A 20,350-nucleotide genomic window follows, 5' to 3' on the forward strand; every position below is an offset into this window, starting at 1 on the left:
TATATATGTAAGTGTAGGGAAGAATTATTATTATATTTTTATTATTAATAATAATAATAATAAATTGGTGTATCACTGTTAATTTCCAGGATCAGGTACAAAAGAAAAAAAACCCAGCACAAATGATGTTACCCAGATTTCTTGAGATTAAACGTACAAACTCCTTTTTTTTTATCTTCCTTCGGAAGAAGCAAAAACACCGACACCCGCACGCAGATCCTGCCCGCACCATCAGCGCGGCATCCCCAGCAGGCATCAAACATCCCGAAGCAGCTTTGCGCGGCGCAGTTCGGGGAGGGGGATGCGCACCACACGACACCGGCCGCTGCTCGGAAGATCGGCCCCCCCTTGGCCTGGCTGTGGGCCGTGCGCTGTGCCGCAGGGTGCCGGCGGGGCCGGTCGCCTTACCGGTCTATGATGGCGCACATGTCGATGCTGACGTTCTCGAAGCTGCCCAGCCTGCCCTGCTCCACGGCGTGCAGGTCAGCCAGCTGGTCGTCCACGTGGATCAGCTGCATGCACCCCTGGAAAGTGCGCTGGGACGGCAGGGCGCTGGGGCTCCGCGCCCGGGGCAGGTAGCCTGCAGGAGGAAGGACAGTTGAGGGGGGTTTAGGGACCGCTTCTCAGCGGACAGGAGGAGTCCGCAATTCACCCTTTGGCTTCTTACCATACTGTAGGTCAGTCTTGTTGTGTGTGTGTTTTGTTTTTCCAACATCCCTCATCTCTTACTTACCGACTTTCTATTTTCCATCTAAGGATTTTTGGGTAAAGATCAGATTCGTAAAGATTACGCTTCTGTACCGATTCTTTGACTTCATTTCTTCATATGAGAATTCAGTTTCATCTTCGTATTTCAATAACCCAGTTATGTATAATAAAATGTAAAAAAAAAAAAAGAAAAAGAGCTGGGAACAATAAGAAGACAATAGAAGCTGTTCTATGGCAAACTGCAAGAACATTCCAAAAGGACAGAGAGTTTATTCTACAAATACAAAGAGTCGTTTTAATATACCACAAAGTCTTATTTCTGAGTCAAAGTTGGAGTAGACTTCTAAGTACAATATAAACAAACGGAATAAAGAAAACTATGGGAAAAATTTATCTCTGCTCAACACTGAAGCTCCTTTGAAGTGTTTTTCCTTCGTACACAGACCTAACTAATGCCAGTGTGCATCACATTCTGAAAAGTTTCCTGTTCTGCTTGAAAGCACAATAGTTCATCCACCGTACCTTTAAACAACACAGCTTGCTTTCAAACTCTCAGCTGAATCTTTGCACAGAGCTGATAGCTTTCAGGCACCCCCAGTGAACCCCCTTCTGCTGACCATTTCAATTTAAACACAGAGCAAGGCATGAGCCCTTTAAAACTCAGCATTGCTAAAGCACAAGACATAAAACTTCCTCGCAGCTTTCGAGACCTGCTGTTTGTTCTAAAATCAATTTGGTGGACGTGAGGGAAAGGTTCCTCAAGATGTAATGACATCTGTCTGCTCCACCTGCTCCAGTCCCTGTCCAGCTTTCCTCCGCTAGGCAGCACGCTTCAGCCAGCAACAGCTCAGGGTCCTGTTCGACACTGAGAGAACCATTTCCCTTTAGATGGAAACCCATCTGTTTAGGACCACAAAGAAGCACTCTCAAATCCTCCTTGGAGTCACGTTTTGTGAGATGGAGACCTGATACAAGTATTTAATATCCAGAAAGGCAGTGCCAGTCGCCCCAGGAGATTTCTCCAGAGCGAGGAGTCAAAAACTAACCCAAGTGGAAGTGGTTTTAAACAGGCAACAGGGTGCTCCTCTTGACGCACAGAACCGTGGGTACTGTACACACGAGTTTGCGTGCGCTTGCTGAATGTGCGTGGGTTCCAATGACAGGCGTGCGCATGCATGTACAGTACGAAACGCTGAGTGCTCAGCCTTGATAGCGTGACTGGCCACTGAAGATATAAGCGTTGTTCTTGATGACACAAGTGATCATGCCTCCTTTTCCTAAGGAGGTCGGCATTCCCACGTTTCATCACAAAAGAAGGTATTCGCTCAACACATTTCGTACGTTAACCACCCTTCTGCAGCCTTCTCATAGAGAGAAGAAAAAAGTCTTCATGTTTTTCTGGGTAGTTTCATCCTATTCACACTCACAACAGACAAGCAATTTATTCATGCTTGTTAAAAGTGCTGTTACTTATATAAGACCCAATTTTTTTAAATGCACATATAGAGGTTTTGAGAGCTTTACTGTAACTGGTTTAGTGCATTTGGAAGTTGCAGACATTAACATCCTATGAACGTATGTATGACAGAGTGAACCGTCTTTCCAAGTGCTCCTACCTGTTATTTAGAATGTTTTATTCATCGTATAATGTAAAACCTGTAAAGTCTGACCTGATTTCCCATGAAAGACCCACAGTATGAAGCAACTGCAGTGCACCTTCTGCAGGTGTGGAAATAAGGCCGGTTTTGTCAAACCTCTTTGTTTTAAATGATAATGACTTCCCTCACCCATGCCAGTGAACACCTGTATGACAATACGATGAAAACCATCACTTAGTAACTCCTCTAGAAAGAGACCTGGTCCAACAACCCACTCGTGGATTGTCAATAACCTGTTGCATGCATATGGCTCAGAAGAGCTTGGTGAATTTCTCCTTTAATCTGTTAATACTTCTCTATCACAGTGCATTCAGGAGTGCAGACTGTCTCACAATCATATAATTAAAAAAATAAATAGTTAAATAATTTAAATCATATTTGAAGCATTCCATTTTGCTGTACATCCTTGCATTCTATTATTTGATTAAAGCTAACCTTTCCAACTCTTCTTGACCACACTTTTGTGTTACCCTGTCCTGTGTTTCTCTGCTCTTCTGGAATTCTCGTTTTCTGAAAACATTCCTCCCAAAGACACCAGAACTGTTCTCCACTAACTGGACAGTGGAGATAAGAGACGGTCCCCATTGACACTATGGAAAAGTCGGAAAGGCTGGGTGTAGAATCCAGATCCGAGACCTGTCCCTGCAGTGTGGCGCTCTACAGCGAGCACGGCTGCTGGATATGGATTTTCCACGTCTCTTTTTTCCACAGCGTGGTTGAAATGGGTGATAGCACAAACAGCTGGAAAGGTAGGCTTGACAGAGACAGCTTTCACTTTGAAACGGGCCCCCCAGAGTCTCAGCTATCGTGAGCATTCTGATTCAGGCATCTGTAGCAAGTGTTATTAACAAACTGTATATGTTTCACTCATTATGCTATTAAATGCAGCGGAACACTATCTGAATATCAATTTAAAGCACTGTCTGTTTCTGTTTTCCCTATTTCCCTTTATCCTTCTCCCTCCTCCAACCTCAATTAAAAACATCTTTAACTCAACTGTGTGTCTTACATATGAGATTAAATTATATATTTACTCACACAAACACTTTCGATGTTTCAGGCAAGTTGTACAGCAGATACCACTGTTCTAGTCATAATGCTACCATCTGAATCAACATGTGTACGGTGTTTACAGTCTTCTGTAATTGAGCCCTAAACTGCAGTGTAGCCCAGTCACAGAACACTGTTGGCATGAATTAAATATTTAGAATAAGAATTCTATTATTTAGAACAAAATTATTTGGTCCATCACTGCATTATGGCAGTAGGATACTGACTCCCAATTTTTGATGCCGATACTCAAGTGTTTAATGTGTTCGAGACACATTTTCTGCATCGGAACAAAAAAATCTGCAGTAAAAAATGCAAATACTTGTAGCGTGAGAACCTTTGATTTAGTCTAGGCTAGGCCTTTGCCTAGTAAACAAATGCCCTATTTGTTTGCCTTTGTTGTTTCTTGCATAAAGTGTGCTAGATGCTAATGACGACTGAAACACTTCTGTGGTTAAATACAGTTTCGCAGCCCATTTTCTCAGTACAAAGGAGCTACATTCGGTATTCCAAGGCTGTTCCCCCACACAAAGCCTAAACAAACACTTCAATTCTTCTTCATCTGCTGATACTTGACCCTGCACGACTGGGGTATGAAGATAAAACACATATCACTCACACTGACATGCCTGACCTCAATTCTGGAAGAAAATGCCAAGATTCATAAAAAACATCTCTGCACAGAGCAAAAGTGACTTCTCTTTTAATGAGGCACAGGATGAACTTGGCATACACCAGTACTCTACACAGCACCTTATCTTCCCAAAACATGTGCTTCTAGCCATTATGACTTAGCATAATGCATCTACTAATAAAAATCCGCCAACCTGCTTAATATTTTTTTCCTTGGAAATCACAATACGACACACAATAGCTTGCTCGCTTTCACTTTCTCAGGCATAAAAAAGTGTGCTTGCGTTGCTTTTTCTCCATGAACAGGTTAAAAACTCTAAAGAGCCATTGACAGAATTTGAGGGCAAATTACCTTATCTTTCTAAAATATTACTGTTCATGTACTGTAACAAGAACTTCTCATTACAAACCAGAGACGGGCATTTGGCCCAGCTAGCTTCAGTTGCAAGTGGCTAATTAATGCGAAGATCTCATCCACCCTTTTCTTGAAGGAAGTCAGGATGTCACCTTTAACAAGATGGCTGTTTGCCTGTTCCATATTCCCACAGAACGTGTGCGGAACTGCTATGTCTTTTCAATTTTGAATGCACTTCCTTGAAGCTTCCAGTTTTACTCCTCTGGTTCATTTTTCATAGTTGATTCAGAAGAAGTCCATTGTATTGACTTTCTTAACTTGACTTAGAAAACTTGGGATACTAAAATCAGGTCCCCCTAAAGAGATTCAATTCAATTTTTCAACCCTATCAGCACAGGACTTTGGCTTAAGCCTAAGAGTGTTTCTGGTAGCTCTTCTCTGGATTAAGTCCGAAGTAGCAATATATTTCTTATAATATTGTGACCCAAATTGTGCACAATGATCCTTCTTGCAATGAACAGTTGACACTTCCTAGTGCATTGTACAATGTCAAAAACATACAGTAGTATCCAATGATTTAAATCAACCCTTTTTACTCTGTCTACTACTGTTCTGTTTGCATTTTTATTTTTCTACATTATCTAGAAGATATAAATGATACGTCAACTTAAACACCCATACCTTCTTTAGAATTAGACAATTCAATCTCTGGATTTTCCACCTTATATTTACAGTTTGTTCTGAGATCTTTTGAGATATCAGAAGCAAAGAAAGGTCGTGCGTCAAGAGTACTGGGATAAGAAAACCAGGTTGTTACTAGTGGCGTTAGTAGTACAGCAAATGATACTCTTCACCCTGGACAAGAATGCCCAAGTCAATGGCCCAGGATGACACTCTTCATGAAAGGAGCAGTATTCACTTTGGTATCCTGGCTAAATTCTGCCCTGGGCTTTTACCTTCAGGTTCTTAAATTTCTCCATTAATTCGATTGGTGAACAAATTCTCACTTCCACCACCTGATCTGCTGTGTGGTGGTGTGTCAAAATAAATTCTGTAAACGGTAAAATGGCCTAGTCTCTTAATAAAGTCACTTGGTGAGACTGATAGTTGTTTAAAATACTACAATAATAATATTTTTTTTTTCCGGGGGGCAACGTATGTGACATTCTTTAAGCTTACCATGTATGGTTTCCGTACATGTTAGAAATTCTGGGCCCTCAGGGCAATTCTCTAAGAATATGTGCTCCATTTAATGAATTCTGACTGCAGTACTATTGCAAAGTATCGTGGTACAGTTTCAAGCCATAAAAACCAGTCACCATGGCAGATGATCATGTCATGATTCATGCAGCTAATAGGACACAATACAGAGATTTTGGAAGATTGAGTCTTGAGGTCACTGTCCTTTCCACACACGAAAAAAAGACAATTTATCAGCAGAACATAGAATCCCTTGATGTTTTTTTCTCATACACCAATGTATTTGTGATAATGTTGCTACAGTATGTTAGATCCGTATTCTTCCAAATATAATTGGAAAGACCATTTTAAAATTAAATAAAAACTTTAGACCTGCATGCTTCTTTATTATCTGAAACACTCCCAATCTGCAAAGAAAACATTTTCTTTGGACAGCCTGTGGTTTGTTCTGAAGTTCTGATTTCAGCTGGGAGTTTTAGCAGGACCCTAAAGATCAGAATGTTTCAAGTACTGTACTTAATTTACAAATGGGCACTCTGTGGGAAAATTTCCCCATCAACAGAATTTAATGAGCAATTCACCTCTCTGATTGCATTTGCACCAGCTTTTTAATTAAAATCACACATTTACATCATTGCTTATTACTAAACAACACTGTCAATTCTACTTGGTTTATGAGTAAACATTGCTTCTCTTCCTTTAAACTTTTCTTTTACCAAACATGTTTCAAACATGGATTCCCAAGAAAGAAGCACTCTGAACCTTTCAATCATATATTCCATGTGTGACAGCTATGCAAGTTCTGATCTAGAATTCATATGATTTGCTCAAGGAAAAGATCGAAAGATATCACTGTCATAGAAATGGCTATATTGTTTCAAAACATTGTAAGGATGTGATATCAGACTATAATACAATGAGCATCTTATTTATAAAACTTTCATATTAAATATTAGTGTAACATACTCATGTTGAGCAGAATTCAGAAATGATTCTGGGAGAATGTAATTTTAATTTCATCAAATATCATCGTATATTATATTGAATAAATGTGGGAGTAGTAGTTAATATTGTAACATGCCACTATGTTCTCTACAGTACAGAGTATTCTTTTTGATCTACTAATATAACTATTCTGGGATATCGGATGCTCTTTGTTGCTTCTGTGTTCATAAAAAATACAGATATCCTTATTAACACTTTATGCTCTTTGAATTTTAAAGGCAATTTCAAGACCAGATCTATTTGCCCTCTCCCAAGTGTATTCCTTTGAGCATTCATATACTGTATGTAACAAATTCTTACCCAACTCAGGTAAATCAGGTAAAAGTGATTAGGAAATCAGGAGAAGAGCTGCCCTAAAATGAGCTGTGCTCCTCATGGAACCTTTCTGAGCCAATACAGACACAATCATAGTTTTATAATGACACTTCCAATCAATCAATCAATCAATCAATCAATCAATCAATAGATGACAGGGGAAGAGGATAAAGCTTTTTTATATCTAATTTTTATGCCTGTCATCTGTAAAAGTGCTGTCAGGCTGCAAAAAGCCAAATACCATGAAACAGTCTCTTTTTTCATTCAGTTCTTTAGAAGATGAGTGGGCCAGCAAAGCTATCAGCGGGCTGTCCCTCAGCATTAACTGGCAGTTGAGTTGATAGTGCCAAGCAATGTAGACTATAGGAAGACAGATTGGATTGCTTTTTTTCCACATAGGTCCTGTGCTGCCTATTTCCACTGGAACAATCTGTCTTTTTTAAATTGACTGGTATTGGGCTCAGGAATGGACTGGATAGAATCAGGATGACAATTTGACTAAACCTGTCTTCTCCTTTTTGGATGGTTACTCCTTTCTCTTTTGCATTCTTTCGCTTTCCTTTGCCAGTTCTTAGAAAGTCCCCTAGTGTACAAATACATGAATGTCCTTAAACGTCAGAGGAGCGTCAATAAACTATCCAAATCCAGTAACAACCAATTAGAAGTACATGGTGTCTGTAACAGATTCATTCTACTGAACCATGCAAATAAAATCTTTTTTTAAGTATCTTAAATCAGCTTTTTTAACTAAATATTCATAAATATTCTATTGATAAACAGGTCTGAAACAAAGAATAAGAACCTTGCTGTTCTCACACAGACATCTTATATCACCAGCTCAGCTGTTCACACTGCTCAATACTACACTTGCAGGAGGTTCCACAATGATCGAACCCCTGAATACATCATGGCATATACAGTACCACTGTGTTCGGTGAAATCACAATCATCAAGTCAACTTGAAATTGCCTGCTGAATGCTGGTTGAATAAAGTAGGAAGCTGGTGCTTAGTTTGGTAAGGGGTTTGGAATATTGAAGCATTTCATATATAAACACATCCCAGGAAACAGAATATGCACAAGATTTGTTTTCTGAGAGCATTAGCCAAACAAGTGCTACAGTAGATGACAATGCTGCAGAAAATTTAACACAATATCATACAATTTAAATAACCAGTTAATTAGTTCCAAGAAATGGAAAACCCATTCTAATGTCTTGTAACTCTATAGAGGTTAATTGAATGAAATCAATTGTTAATATGTTCAATTAGCAATATTAGTGTGCTGACCCTTCCAGTTTTCTGACATGATCTGAAAATGATTATCCCTTGCGTTTATTCAAGAAGCTCTGAGACTATCAATGGCTTAGAAACCAGTAAAGCATGATTCGCTAATTGGCTCCTGCTTCTTTTAACTTTTCTTTACTTTTTAAGGCAGTTATTTTGGTCAATAATGATACAGCCTCAGGCTTCTCAGAGGCAACCGTTACAGACGGGATTACACAATGCTCAGCATTTCATTACATCTTGATTAACATTTCAGTAAAGACATTATGACCCTTTTTATTAAAAAAAACGATGGACAGATGAACTAACCAACCGAGAAGGGTTTTGGGTTGGTACTTACTTCAGTTTGGTTGGTACGTGTTTAAGCCGTTTTTCAACAACAGAGATAAAATCAGAATGTTGCTGATTTAGGAACGGGGCCAATATCCTCAAAGGTAAAAACCTCGATTAAAAGTCCAGATGCGTATTTGGAGGATCTAATGTTCTATCTGTCAGATAATGTTAGTTTAGGAAAAACAAACCCCCAGCCTCATGTTCACTGGAGATATCAAAGAACTAGAAACTAGACCCAGTTTCTTAAATTCATGTAAACACCAAAATAGCTCTGTCCATTCTTAATAACCAAAGCTGTTAATGAAAAAATGGGTCTACGTTTCAATGCTGGGTGGTTCTTTGATATCTCCAGTGATTTCAACAAATTAACCCCTGTGAAAATGTATTTTGGCTTGTCCATCCATTTTCTAACTGCTTTATCCAATTCAGGGTAGCAGGGGGTCAGAACGTATACTAGCAAGCAACAGGCACAAGGCAGGATACACCCTGGACAGGACACCAGTCCATCACAGGGCACACACAGAAACACACACACTCACCTTGGACAGGACACCAGTCCATCACAGGACACACACAGAAACACACACCCTGGACAGGACCGCCAGTCCATCACAGGCCACACACAGACACACACACTCAGCCTGGACAGGACGCCAGTCCATCACAGGGCATGCACAAACACACACACACCCTGGACAGGACGCCAGTCCATCACAGGCCACACACAGACACACACACTCAGCCTGGACAGGACGCCAGTCTATCACAGGCCACACACAGACACACACACTCACCCTGGACAGGACACCAGTCCATCACAGGCCACACACAGACACACACAAAGACAAGACATGGACAGTCTCTCACAGGGCCAATTGTCCCAGGAGCCCATTAATGTACCAGTACGTGTCTGGACTGTGGGAGTAAACCAGAGCACCCAGAGGAAACCCACGTGAACACAAGAGGAACCTAGAAGCCCCAGTAGCGCCCCCTGTCCAGCATTGAGCCCAGGCCCCAGAGCTGAAAGGCGGCAATGCTAACAGCTGCACCACCATGCTGCCTAAATGTATACTTTAATTAAAGCGAATCTTCACTTTCTACTCTACTATTTTGTATGCACTTTTTATTGCTGAATTTAATTTTCCTAATTAAAAAAAACCACGAGTACCATTTCAATGGCTGCCTTTCTGATAAAAAATAATATAGTAAATTTTCAATAAATATGTTGCTTTTCTCTGTCTAAATGTCTTAATGGCTGAATTCCTGCTTTAGGGGGGGAAGTGTGTAAGTTGTTTGCTACAGTAGGGCACGTGCTGTAGACACAGATCGATTGCAACCTGTTATATAGAATCAAATGGCATCTGCTACTGAAGGTGATGCAATAATAAAATCTGGTTGTGCTTGTAAATTATTCCCTTCAATATTGTTTTTCAGAGTGGGGTATAATTGTTAGAAGGAAGCTACAAAAATACCCATTGCCTGTAAATGCTAAATCTTTTCAGTCTCATACATTTTTAAATATACAGCTTCAAGATCTGCATTAGGCACCTTTTATTCTTGTCAGTGTGCAGTTTTACTTAAGCTTAGTCCCTCTCACCATTGAGAGATTAATGCCTGCACTTAATGGCCTCTGCGATTTCTCCTACCTGAACACGCAGGGGTGCTGTCAGGACAGGAGCCTTCGGCTTCAGAGAGAGTATTTGATAAAAATGAGGAAAAATTAAAACATCGCCTAGTTTAAATGCTGACGGGAGTCTGTGCTGCGAGCAAAAAAATCAAAGATAAGCCAGAAGAAAAGGAAAAAAGAAATATACCTCCAAAGTAGTATTTGTCTCCCGTCTTGATCTGGACTGGAGTGTTTGTCCTCACGGCCGAGGCCTCGTCTCTGTCGATGGTCAGCATGACAAAGTTCTCTTTAGCCAGGAAACGCACATCGTGCCACTGACCATCATTGAGTCCTAACCCTGGAATGACAAAATACAAGCAATGCAGATGTTTCACAGAACAGCTGCTGGCTGGATGCACGTCATATGAGGCTTTCCTGCTTTCCTCACATTTCGGCCACTTTTCCCACTCCAGCACTTTCCCACAAGGTTTCGCAATTGTACTTTGTATTGTATTGTAATTTGCTTTTGCTTTCATTTCTACTGAACTACACTGATGGATATCCATGTACGTGATTTTTAACATGAAAATAAAAGTTATTGAATTCAAATACAGCGCCTTTCCGTGTCGTCCTGGTTGCCTGCTTGCCTGCCCATGAGCTGCTTGATTCTGAAACAGATTTTAATGTACTGTAATGGCTAATTCCGAATGTAAAACACTATACTGCCATTGCAACTTTAGCGCAGATTTTCTTGCTGCAGTACCTTATGACACATTAAATTTGCATTAGCACAGCATCTACCAGAAGACTAATTGAATTTAGAACCAAACAGTTGCATAAGCCTCATCCTAGAAAATTACCCTGTCTGTAAAATAAACATTTAATTTCATGTTAATAACCTCAAGCCTGTGTGAATATTTTTATATTTCCCCTGTAATGCAACAAACCGGCAAATATCTTAATTCTGATTTATTTCCATATTAGCAGACAAACTTTCCATTGTTCATTTATTTGCAATCAAATCTGTGTTTGCAAAAAGGCTAAAACTGGATTATTGCTCAGTACGAACAGACAAGGCTGCAAACAAACATGAAACAAGAAATCTCTCCTGATAGTGAGCCCAGGGTATGTGATGGGTGAAACTCTGATACACCAGACTTCATTAAAATCAAGTGGAGGCTATTTTGCCAGAGTATTTTCTGTTTAATAATGTTTACTTGTTGATTATCAGTTAAGTTCACAACAAACTAGTGGCAGTTCCTCTTAGCCAACTACACACCACGTGCTGTTTAATTAGTTTGTAAGCTGCTGAATTTTAATTTAGACGTAATCAACTTTTTTTGTTAAAAAAAACAAGTGAAAAACGGTTCTGTGCCTGTTAAGAGTTCAATTAGCACTCATGCAAATTAAGGAAAGAGGTGGGGCCTGGTATGTCAATTGGTCGCATATAGAGTTCAGCCGCCACATGGTGGCGCAGGGGTTAGCGTTGCTGCCTGGCCATACTGGGGCCCTGAGTTTCAAGCTCTGGGGTGCTATCTGTGTGCAGTTTGCATGTTTTCCCTGTGTTGGCTTGGGTTTCCCCCAGGTGCTCCGGTCCGCAGACATACCGGTACAGTAATAGGCTGCTTGGAAGAACGGCTGTGGAGTGTGTGTGTCCGTGTTTGTCGGGCGGTGCTGTGTGGTTGTCTGACCTCTGTCCCAGGGTTGGTACTGCCTTGCTCCCATTGCTTGCCAGGATAGGCTTCAGCCCCGTGTTACCAAGAACTGGATAAGGCGGTTAGCGAATAGTTGGATGGATAGATAGGGTTCGCTGACTTCATACACATTCATGGAAGTGGTGGGTCCTGGTAAGCAAATTAGTCTTGTGTAGAGTTCAGGTGTTTTCTCAGGAAAAACGTTTGGTGAATGAGGTTTACTGTCCTTGCGCTGAAAATACTTACATCAGAGATGACACACCATCTCACCACATGGATGTCAGGAGACAATTGCTTTGGGTTGAAGTGTTTAAAGCACGGTGTTAGCAAAGCTGTAATTTCTAAATGTATGAAGCCTGTTTTTTCATGTTACTGCTAATCAAAAGAGCTTTTCAGATGTCTTTGATGGGACAACATGTTATTAGTTGAAATCAATTGAAGACTGATAACTTGTACGTGACACGTCATTATAGAAATATACAGTGTACATCTTTCACATTCACTCCCATGATAGCACAGAGGAGTAATGACTTGATTCGAGTTTCCACATGAAATGCTGATTTCCATGCAGGAGTGGGCTGGGAATATTGGCATTAGCCACGTGAGAACTGGACGTATTCTGGCCTGCTGTGTTGGTACTTTCCTTCCCCAAATGTGCCCAAGAATCATACATTTACAAGCAAGTAACCAGGCATAGAAACTCTCCCTATGTCAGGATACAATCTTATTGTATCTCACGCCAAGAGTTACATCTTTCAAAGTGAATTGCTGGGTTCATAAATTCCTAACACAGGGGCACGCAAGATCACAGACAACAAGGGGGCATTATTCTTCATCGTTTGCTTCTAGCTTCTACCCACTGGGCAGCAGTTCTACGGTATCTGTGACTATCTACAGTAGGTTGTACTAATACTAGCTTTTGGATTTTACAGGCTAGTTACCGTGATCCGAACAGGTCATAGATTTTGTAGAAGCATGAACCTGCAGCATGGAGAGGTAACGTGCACCCTAAATAGGTTCAGCACCCATAATAGGGGTGAGCTGGGAGCTCCCTTGTGTTGGGTTGGTGGGATAATCCCTGAAACAATGGCTGGACTGTTGTGTCACAGAAAGCACTCCAGGAACACATGGCCAAGGTCCTTGAATCAGGCCACTGTCACCCTGGTGAGAGGGATGGATGAACTGTGTTTTCCTGGGTTCTGCACTTGCGTACTTCACTGTGCAACTCCCAAGAACAACAGCAAGAGGGAAGTCGGTCTTGTGAGTCATTTATTTTACTTTGCATTTGTGCCCTCTTTCACGTTGTTTTTGTGACCCTAAGCAATTTGCTGTACTTGGAGCTTTAGGTTAACCGTTGTGCTATTATTTGTGATTTGACAACAAAAACCAATAAATCACAGAAACATATTATATTTATTCAGAAACCTCCATAAAAAGGATAACAGCAATCTGCATGTAATAAATAGAGTGCAGCCTTCTTACAGAAATAAATTATTTTACACCATTAATCATACAAGAGATGTTAAAACGTTGCCTAATTTGTGGTCCCTGCAGACCAGTTTCCACTATCAGTCACAGACCACAAATCTTTAAACAATTGCTCACTTTCTAGATAAAGTACATCCTAGAGAACCACACCAGCAGGCAATAACATGGTGATCATAACCACTGTCATCATGGAAAATTAATTTACAATACAACCTTCATCGAGCTCCGTCCTAATAAGAAGAAATGTATGAGAATCTCATGCTTCAGATCAACCAGCACATCTGCATGGACACACGCTAAGTCTAAAATTAACACGGACCTCTTCTTTATGTTTTTCTTTACAAAAATAACTTTTTAAGAATGTAAATGGTAGGAAAATACTCTTTAAATTTGTACCTCCAGTTTCTAATCAATATTTTTAATTAAGATTTTTAATTGAGAGAACTGTTGGGTATACAGTATGGAGTTTCTGGTTTAGAGTATCTTCACTCATGGTTGCATGGTTGAATATAGTGGTGCTTTGCAAAAGCATGAACATGAGGAAAGCCAATAACACTTTGCATTGTCTGAAATAAAACCAGATGGGGCTCATTGCCTTGCCTTTCAGTGGACAAGATGATTCTGTAACTGGCTAATCCTGGATAAACAGTATGTATCAGAAATACAGGCTTTATCCATGGTTTCATAGTGGGCTGTGTGCTTATTGAAGCCACAGTTTCTTGGACTGATGTAAGATGTTACATAGAACAGGTAAACAGCGCTTGAGCACTGGAGTGGTATCAACGGCCTTTTAAATACCTTCAGTTATGCCTGTGCCTGAAAAAAACAAACATGGCTGTGGACATCCAAACAATTTTAGTCCTGTATCCACTGTAACTTGCCTTTTATTGCGAAAATTTTAGAACCTGCTGTTGCAATACAATTTAAAAATCATCTCATTGCATATAACTTTTTTGATCCCTTTCAGTCTGGTTTCAGGCAATTACACAGAACAGAAACTGTCCTTGTTAAAGTTACTAATGATCTTCGTATGGCAGCTGATTCTGGTTCTCTATCTGTCCTAAGTCTCTTAGATCTAAGAGCTGCTTTTGACAATGTTAATCATGACATTTTACTCTCCCATCTTGAGACTGTGAATTGGGGAGACTAGGAAGCTGGTGTTTGGAGACATCACACTTAAATGGATTAGCTCTTATCTTACTCATACTGTAGCTGCCACTTTATCTGTCTTGGGAGTTTCAGTTCTCAAGTAAGGTTTGTTAAGTTTGGTGTTCCTCAGGGCCCCCTGCAACTCAGGATCTACATGATCCCACTTGGTCAGCTATTAAGATAACATGGTCTGAATTAACTTTTCAAAGCTGATAATACTCAAGTCTATGTCCTTTCTATACCTGACACTGACATAGCTGTCTCTGCAGTCTCATTTTGTTTTCAATATACATTTTAAAATACATTGTTATATACAGTATTTGTATTTATTGAGATACTGATGTCACTGCAATTAAAGGTCTTCATGTTATTTTCCATGGGTAATATATAAAATGTGTGAGAGACATTGATTTGGGGGGGGAGGAGTATATTTATTCTCTCTGGAGAAAAATATGTCAGAGAACATTTATTTTTCTGCTGATATTCAAAAGTTACAAATTAAAATATTTTATGAAATCTGGTCTGTCTTGATTTACAACATTAAATAATAAATAATCACTAATTAAAAGATAAATGTTGCCATATTTCATAATAAGTAAAGCAAAACTTAACCTCAAGCACATGTTAGACAAACGCTTGATCCACCCACCCACACGCTAGTGCGTCTTGCGGAATTTGGTTCTCACACTCCATGCCTTCTCATTTAATAGCCTTTTTTTATCAGCAGGTTAGTGGAGTCGCCATGGGCACCAGGATGGGACACAGCTATGCCAATATTTTTGTCGGCTGGGTAGAAGAATGTTTCTTTGCTTCCTATACTGGCTTTGTCCCCGACCTCTACAAGCGATACATCGATGACTGCGTCGGTGCTGCTACATGCTCTAATGACCAGCTAAAGCACTTCCCACATCAATTCACTAACTCTCACTCATCCCTCAAATATACAGTTAACATATCTTCCACCACTTTTCCATTTCTAGACATATATTTATCTATTAACCATCCTTGACTCTATATCTTGGTCTATTACAAACCCACAGATTCACACAGCTACTGTATCTCCTGTACAGCTCTTTTCACCCCTACTCACACCAAAAACTCTCTCCCTCTTTCACATTCCTCAGGCTACGTCAGCTCTGCAGTGACGACATTGATTTCCAGAACCAAGCACGCAAAATGCACTCCTTTGTCATCAACAGAGGATACCCCACCCAGGTTATCAATAGGGCCCTTGACGAGCCAATACCACCCCTCGGACCATCAACTCGATCAGGAACTCCAGTCACACAACTGCATTCCCTTGGGGCTTTCCTACCACCCTAACACACTTTCTATCCCCAGGACCATCATTAACAACTACTCCATTTTACAGGACGATCCCTCCATCGGTACCTTTTGTTCCGACAGCCCAATCATCTCTTATCGCCGACCACCCAATCTACATACTGTACATCTTGTTCACAGCTCCCTCGACTAGACTCGGCAATCATCCCCACCAGGCACCTTCCCCTGCAACAGAACTCACTGCATCACCTGCAAATACATATCTAACAACACGCTGATTCAGGGCCCCTCAGGTCAATTCCGGATCACCCAGACAACATCCTGTTCCTCCAGCAACCTCATTTACTGTATCTCTTGCACGAAATGCCCAGCTATCTACGTTGGGGAAACCGGAAGGTCACTAGGAGACCGCTTCAGGGAACATGTTAGGGCTGTGAAGATGAAAGATTTCTCCAAGCCCACAGTTTCTCATTTCACCTCAGACCGCCATGATCACACTGATTTCTCTGTCTCTGTTCTCAAAGAAGGGTTTCTCAACTCTCATAGCAGAAAGACGTCAGAAACTAAACCCATCCTGAAACTAGGTTCACATCTTCCCCCTTCTCTCAATGACAGACTTATTTTCATGTAATCTTCTCAATACTCATGCAGGTTTTGACTTTCCACCCTTCTCCACCTCTCTCCACTTTGCACTACCTGAGTGGCCTCTCTGCCTCTCCCCTCTCCCTCCTCCTCCACTTTTTCAGCTTTTGTTCTCCTGTGCTATTTAATTTTTGCCATCTACCCTGTCTTTCTCACAATTGAAGATGGCACCACAGCCGAAACATTGTGTTTCCTTTCTTTACTTTTCAGCATGGAATAAATCTGTTACCTGTTCCTTCAAACCAAAACTCATTAAAGGATGCAAATGATTTTAAAATCTGTTAAGAGTACATACAGTACATACTCTGTTGGAGTACCTAAGTACTGTGTGTCAAATATATCATGCATGATCCAAAATGTGTCTGTACATTTACCATTTTATCAAACAGTGTATAAGTATAGATTCAAATGTTGCAATGATTTGCCAGTGTGTAATATGACATTTTACTTCCCTACTATGATACACAGAATGCTGTTGGGCGAAGTCACCTGACCAGTTGGGAATAAAAGATTGGTCAGGTGACAATTAAAAAAAACAGGAAGCTGAGGCTTAAATGAGGTTTCACATCTGTTGTCTGGTGAATGTTCTCTCAGAGAGAGACTGACCTTTCGAGTCAAATTGCATCACACACCTACAGTTGTATGCAAAAGCCATTTCTTCTATTCCTGACAGTGCTGTAGTTTATGCACTTGCATTTTTAAACCCTACAAACCTATCTGAATTAACACATTAGCCGGTTATGATGTTGACTGTGATGAAGGACAAGAGGCAAGTGCACCAGTTATAGTGCCTCTTGTGAGATGAGATAAATTCTTTCCCATACCACAGTGAAAAAGCAGCCTGGTTTGCTGCTACTTTATAGGAAAAGTTCACTCTAATGAAATATCTAATTCTGCAATATTTTAATATTTGGAGAAGGGGACATATAATGCACATTTTATTTACCTCAAACTATATTTGTATTTGTTACGAATAAATGCATAATGCCTGTTTGTTTAAATAGCTTCAAACATTTTAGTAATTCCTAGCAGTAAAGGGTAGACCAATATAACAAGAGTACAGAATACAGAGTAATGGTTAAAAAGAACAAAAAGTCAGAGTGAAAAAAGAGCTTCACTGCTCAGGATTTTTTTCATTACACATTTTAATGGAACTGTAACAGAAATACTTTGCCGCAGATTCCTTTAATGAGCTATCAGCAGTGATTCAAACACTGTCTAGACCTTCAGAATAAAGTGCAAAATTGTTTGTCAGTGTCTTGCTGTTCCCTAAGATATAATTATTGTATAAAAGTGTTGAGATGCTCCTGGGGGCATCTTTTCATCAAACAGTCTCCATCCTTGCTTGTGGCCTGTTCCTGCTATCAAATCCAGCCTTGCTGAAAGACAGACCGTTGGTGTGCTGCTTCTCCAAACCGCGGGTAATTACAGCGACATGATTCTAAAGGGCACGGCATCCTGACACATTCTCCGCAAAGCTAAATGATAAGTCTCTTACCATCGAAAAACACCGGAGCTGTAGAATTAAAAATGGCTGAAATCTCAGTGAATGTAATATCAGGCTTAAAATTCCAGATACAGATTATCTAGAATATCAGGCCTAACTTTTGCAAAAAAAAAAAGGTTTATCTACCTATTAAAAGGAATGAAATGATTGAAATGATAAAAAATCCAGTTTTATAGAAGTTATTTGGTATAATAAATTGTTGGTACAGTTGGAAAACTATAGGATTAGCAAACATTAAAGAAACAACAGATGACATTGAAAAAGACTTAGACAATATTCAAGACTGGGAACATACCTGACACTTCTTAATTTACACAAGTGCAGGGTTTGAATGCAAATAGCAAAAACAAACCTACATATACAAAATTCTATACATAATACAGAAGAAACTACTTAAATTTTCAGTCAAGAAAGAATCAATGCTTCCCTTTCAGTGAGTACACAATTAACACAATTAACACTCATTTCTGTGGGGCAGAATGGGTAACTGCGAGAATTAAGATACTGTTTTACAGCCAATTTCAAATTCGATAAGTGCTGCGTAATGTTTGATATCATAAATAAAAAAGGACTGGGAACTCAACCCCTGGTGAAATTTCAGAATAAAAACTTTTCAACAGATGCTGAAGAATAAATTTCTTTATACTATTTTCCTATACTGTATGAATTCATACAGTATAATAATAGTTCCTTACTCTTATATAGCTCTTTTATGGTCACTCCACTCAAAGTGCTTTAAAACCCATTGGGGACTCCTCTCTGCCAGTACCAGTGTGCAGCCCCACCTGGATGATGCACCAGTACGCTCCAGTTCAGAGATGGGGGTTATTAGGAGGCCTTGATTGGTAAAGGCCTGAGGGAAATTTGGCCAGGATGCCGGAGTTACACCCCTACACCAAAATTTAAATTTAAATTCAAGTATCAGTACAAATTATGTGAATTAATGCTCCATTTGACTAGTTAAAAAGATTGTTTTGGGACCTTAATTCAAATTGAAATAATAACATGTAAAATGAAATATTAACATTAGGAAAAGACAATGAGCTAAAAACCAGAAATGGAATCAATACTGATATTAGCTTCCCTGTATTAATAAAAACCCTACCCTGGGTGACATTAAAAGGACACAGAGTGATTGTGCTGTTGTACCCCAGAGCAAGCGACTTCACCCCAGAAGTGATTATGGCGGGGGCCTGAGCATGAAACAACTATTACAAAAACATCAGGAGTTCCTGAGAGATAAAAGTGTACAGTACATTTTACAAGTGACCCCGGCAGCACTCCAGTATAAGAAATTGACTTTTTGACTGGGTGTTTTTTAGAAAGTGCCCAGAAGCAATTTATTAGCTTGTAAGCTCAGATTCTTGAGTTTGTCACCCAGTCATGCCCTTTATATGAGTTAATATCCTTCAGAGGGTAAAAAAAACCTGTCATTCTCAAAGTGTTTCCAAAAATGAAAAACTACTACTGCAGGTGTACACTGGTCTTGTTTTAGAGTACCTGGGCTGCTGTTCTAAAGGTGAATGGAGGCTTAGATGGGTATTACCCTGGTTCACAGACATGCAGATTCTAGTCTTAGAGCAATTTATAAAAGCACCTTTGATGTTTTTCTGTGTCATTTTCAGGGCAGCCACACATCTGAATTAAGCAGTATACTGCTGCGGCCTGAAATGTTCCCCCAATTCCCAGTTGCTCCCTCCGCCCCTTGCAAAACTCCAAATACAAAAGTGTTGCTGAAAGTTACCGTCATGTAAGCTGTAAAAAGAGCTGTCATGTGCACAATGCCCATTTGGGGAGAAATCAGGAAGTCCAGAGAAGAGCAACAAGATGCATTCAGGAACTGAAAGGACTGTCCCACACTGACAGGCTGAGGGAAGTGAACCTTTTTAGTCTCGAACAAAGAAGCCTATGTCGGGATCTGCACAAGTATCCAAAATCCTCAAAGGGATAGACAGAGTCAACCCAGTGGACGTTTTCAGAATGAGAGTGAAACACCAACCATCAGTGGAAACTGTGGGGGCAGTTCTCACAGCTGGATGAGATGTTGGCATCTGTTAGCTACAGTAGCAACAACTGAGCAGGCCAGATGGGCCAAAAGCCTGTCACTGCTCTTTGGTTCAGCTTGGATTCCAGCTTGCTCTTCCATCAATGGCAGTGTGGCTTAATCAGAAGAAGCCCTCGATGGAAATAAGCACCTGAGGCTGCAAACTCTTACTGTTGGTATGCTCTGTTGTTTTTAAGCATGCTACCAACTGATCACATTATAAGAATGGAGCAAAATGTGTAAAGTGAATGATACGGAATCAAGGGAAAGAGCCGTAACAAATATGGTGTCTACAGCAGTTAAATTGTTGAAAAATGAAAAAGCCTCGCAATGCAGTTTTATGCATTAATACTAAACTTAAATTTGAAAAGATAATGTCAACTGAAAAAATACA

At 40.1% G+C, this 20,350-nt stretch overlaps 1 protein-coding gene across 1 annotated transcript in view; it reads right to left on the minus strand.

The window, feature by feature from the left end:
* LOC148833172 (contactin-associated protein-like 2) overlaps positions 1 to 20,350 on the minus strand; it is a 164,691-nt gene that overhangs the window by 76,941 nt on the left and 67,400 nt on the right. Inside the window, exons 9-10 of the mRNA XM_088918173.1 lie at positions 10,357 to 10,506; positions 409 to 580 (exon numbers count right to left, since the gene is read on the minus strand). Of these exons, the coding sequence (XP_088774299.1) occupies positions 409 to 580; positions 10,357 to 10,506 (322 nt within the window). The remainder of the gene's footprint in view (positions 1 to 408; positions 581 to 10,356; positions 10,507 to 20,350) is intronic.

This window comes from Atractosteus spatula, chromosome 6 (assembly GCF_055471065.1).
Source record: "Atractosteus spatula isolate fAtrSpa1 chromosome 6, fAtrSpa1.hap1, whole genome shotgun sequence".
NCBI classification, from domain to species: domain Eukaryota; kingdom Metazoa; phylum Chordata; class Actinopteri; order Semionotiformes; family Lepisosteidae; genus Atractosteus; species Atractosteus spatula.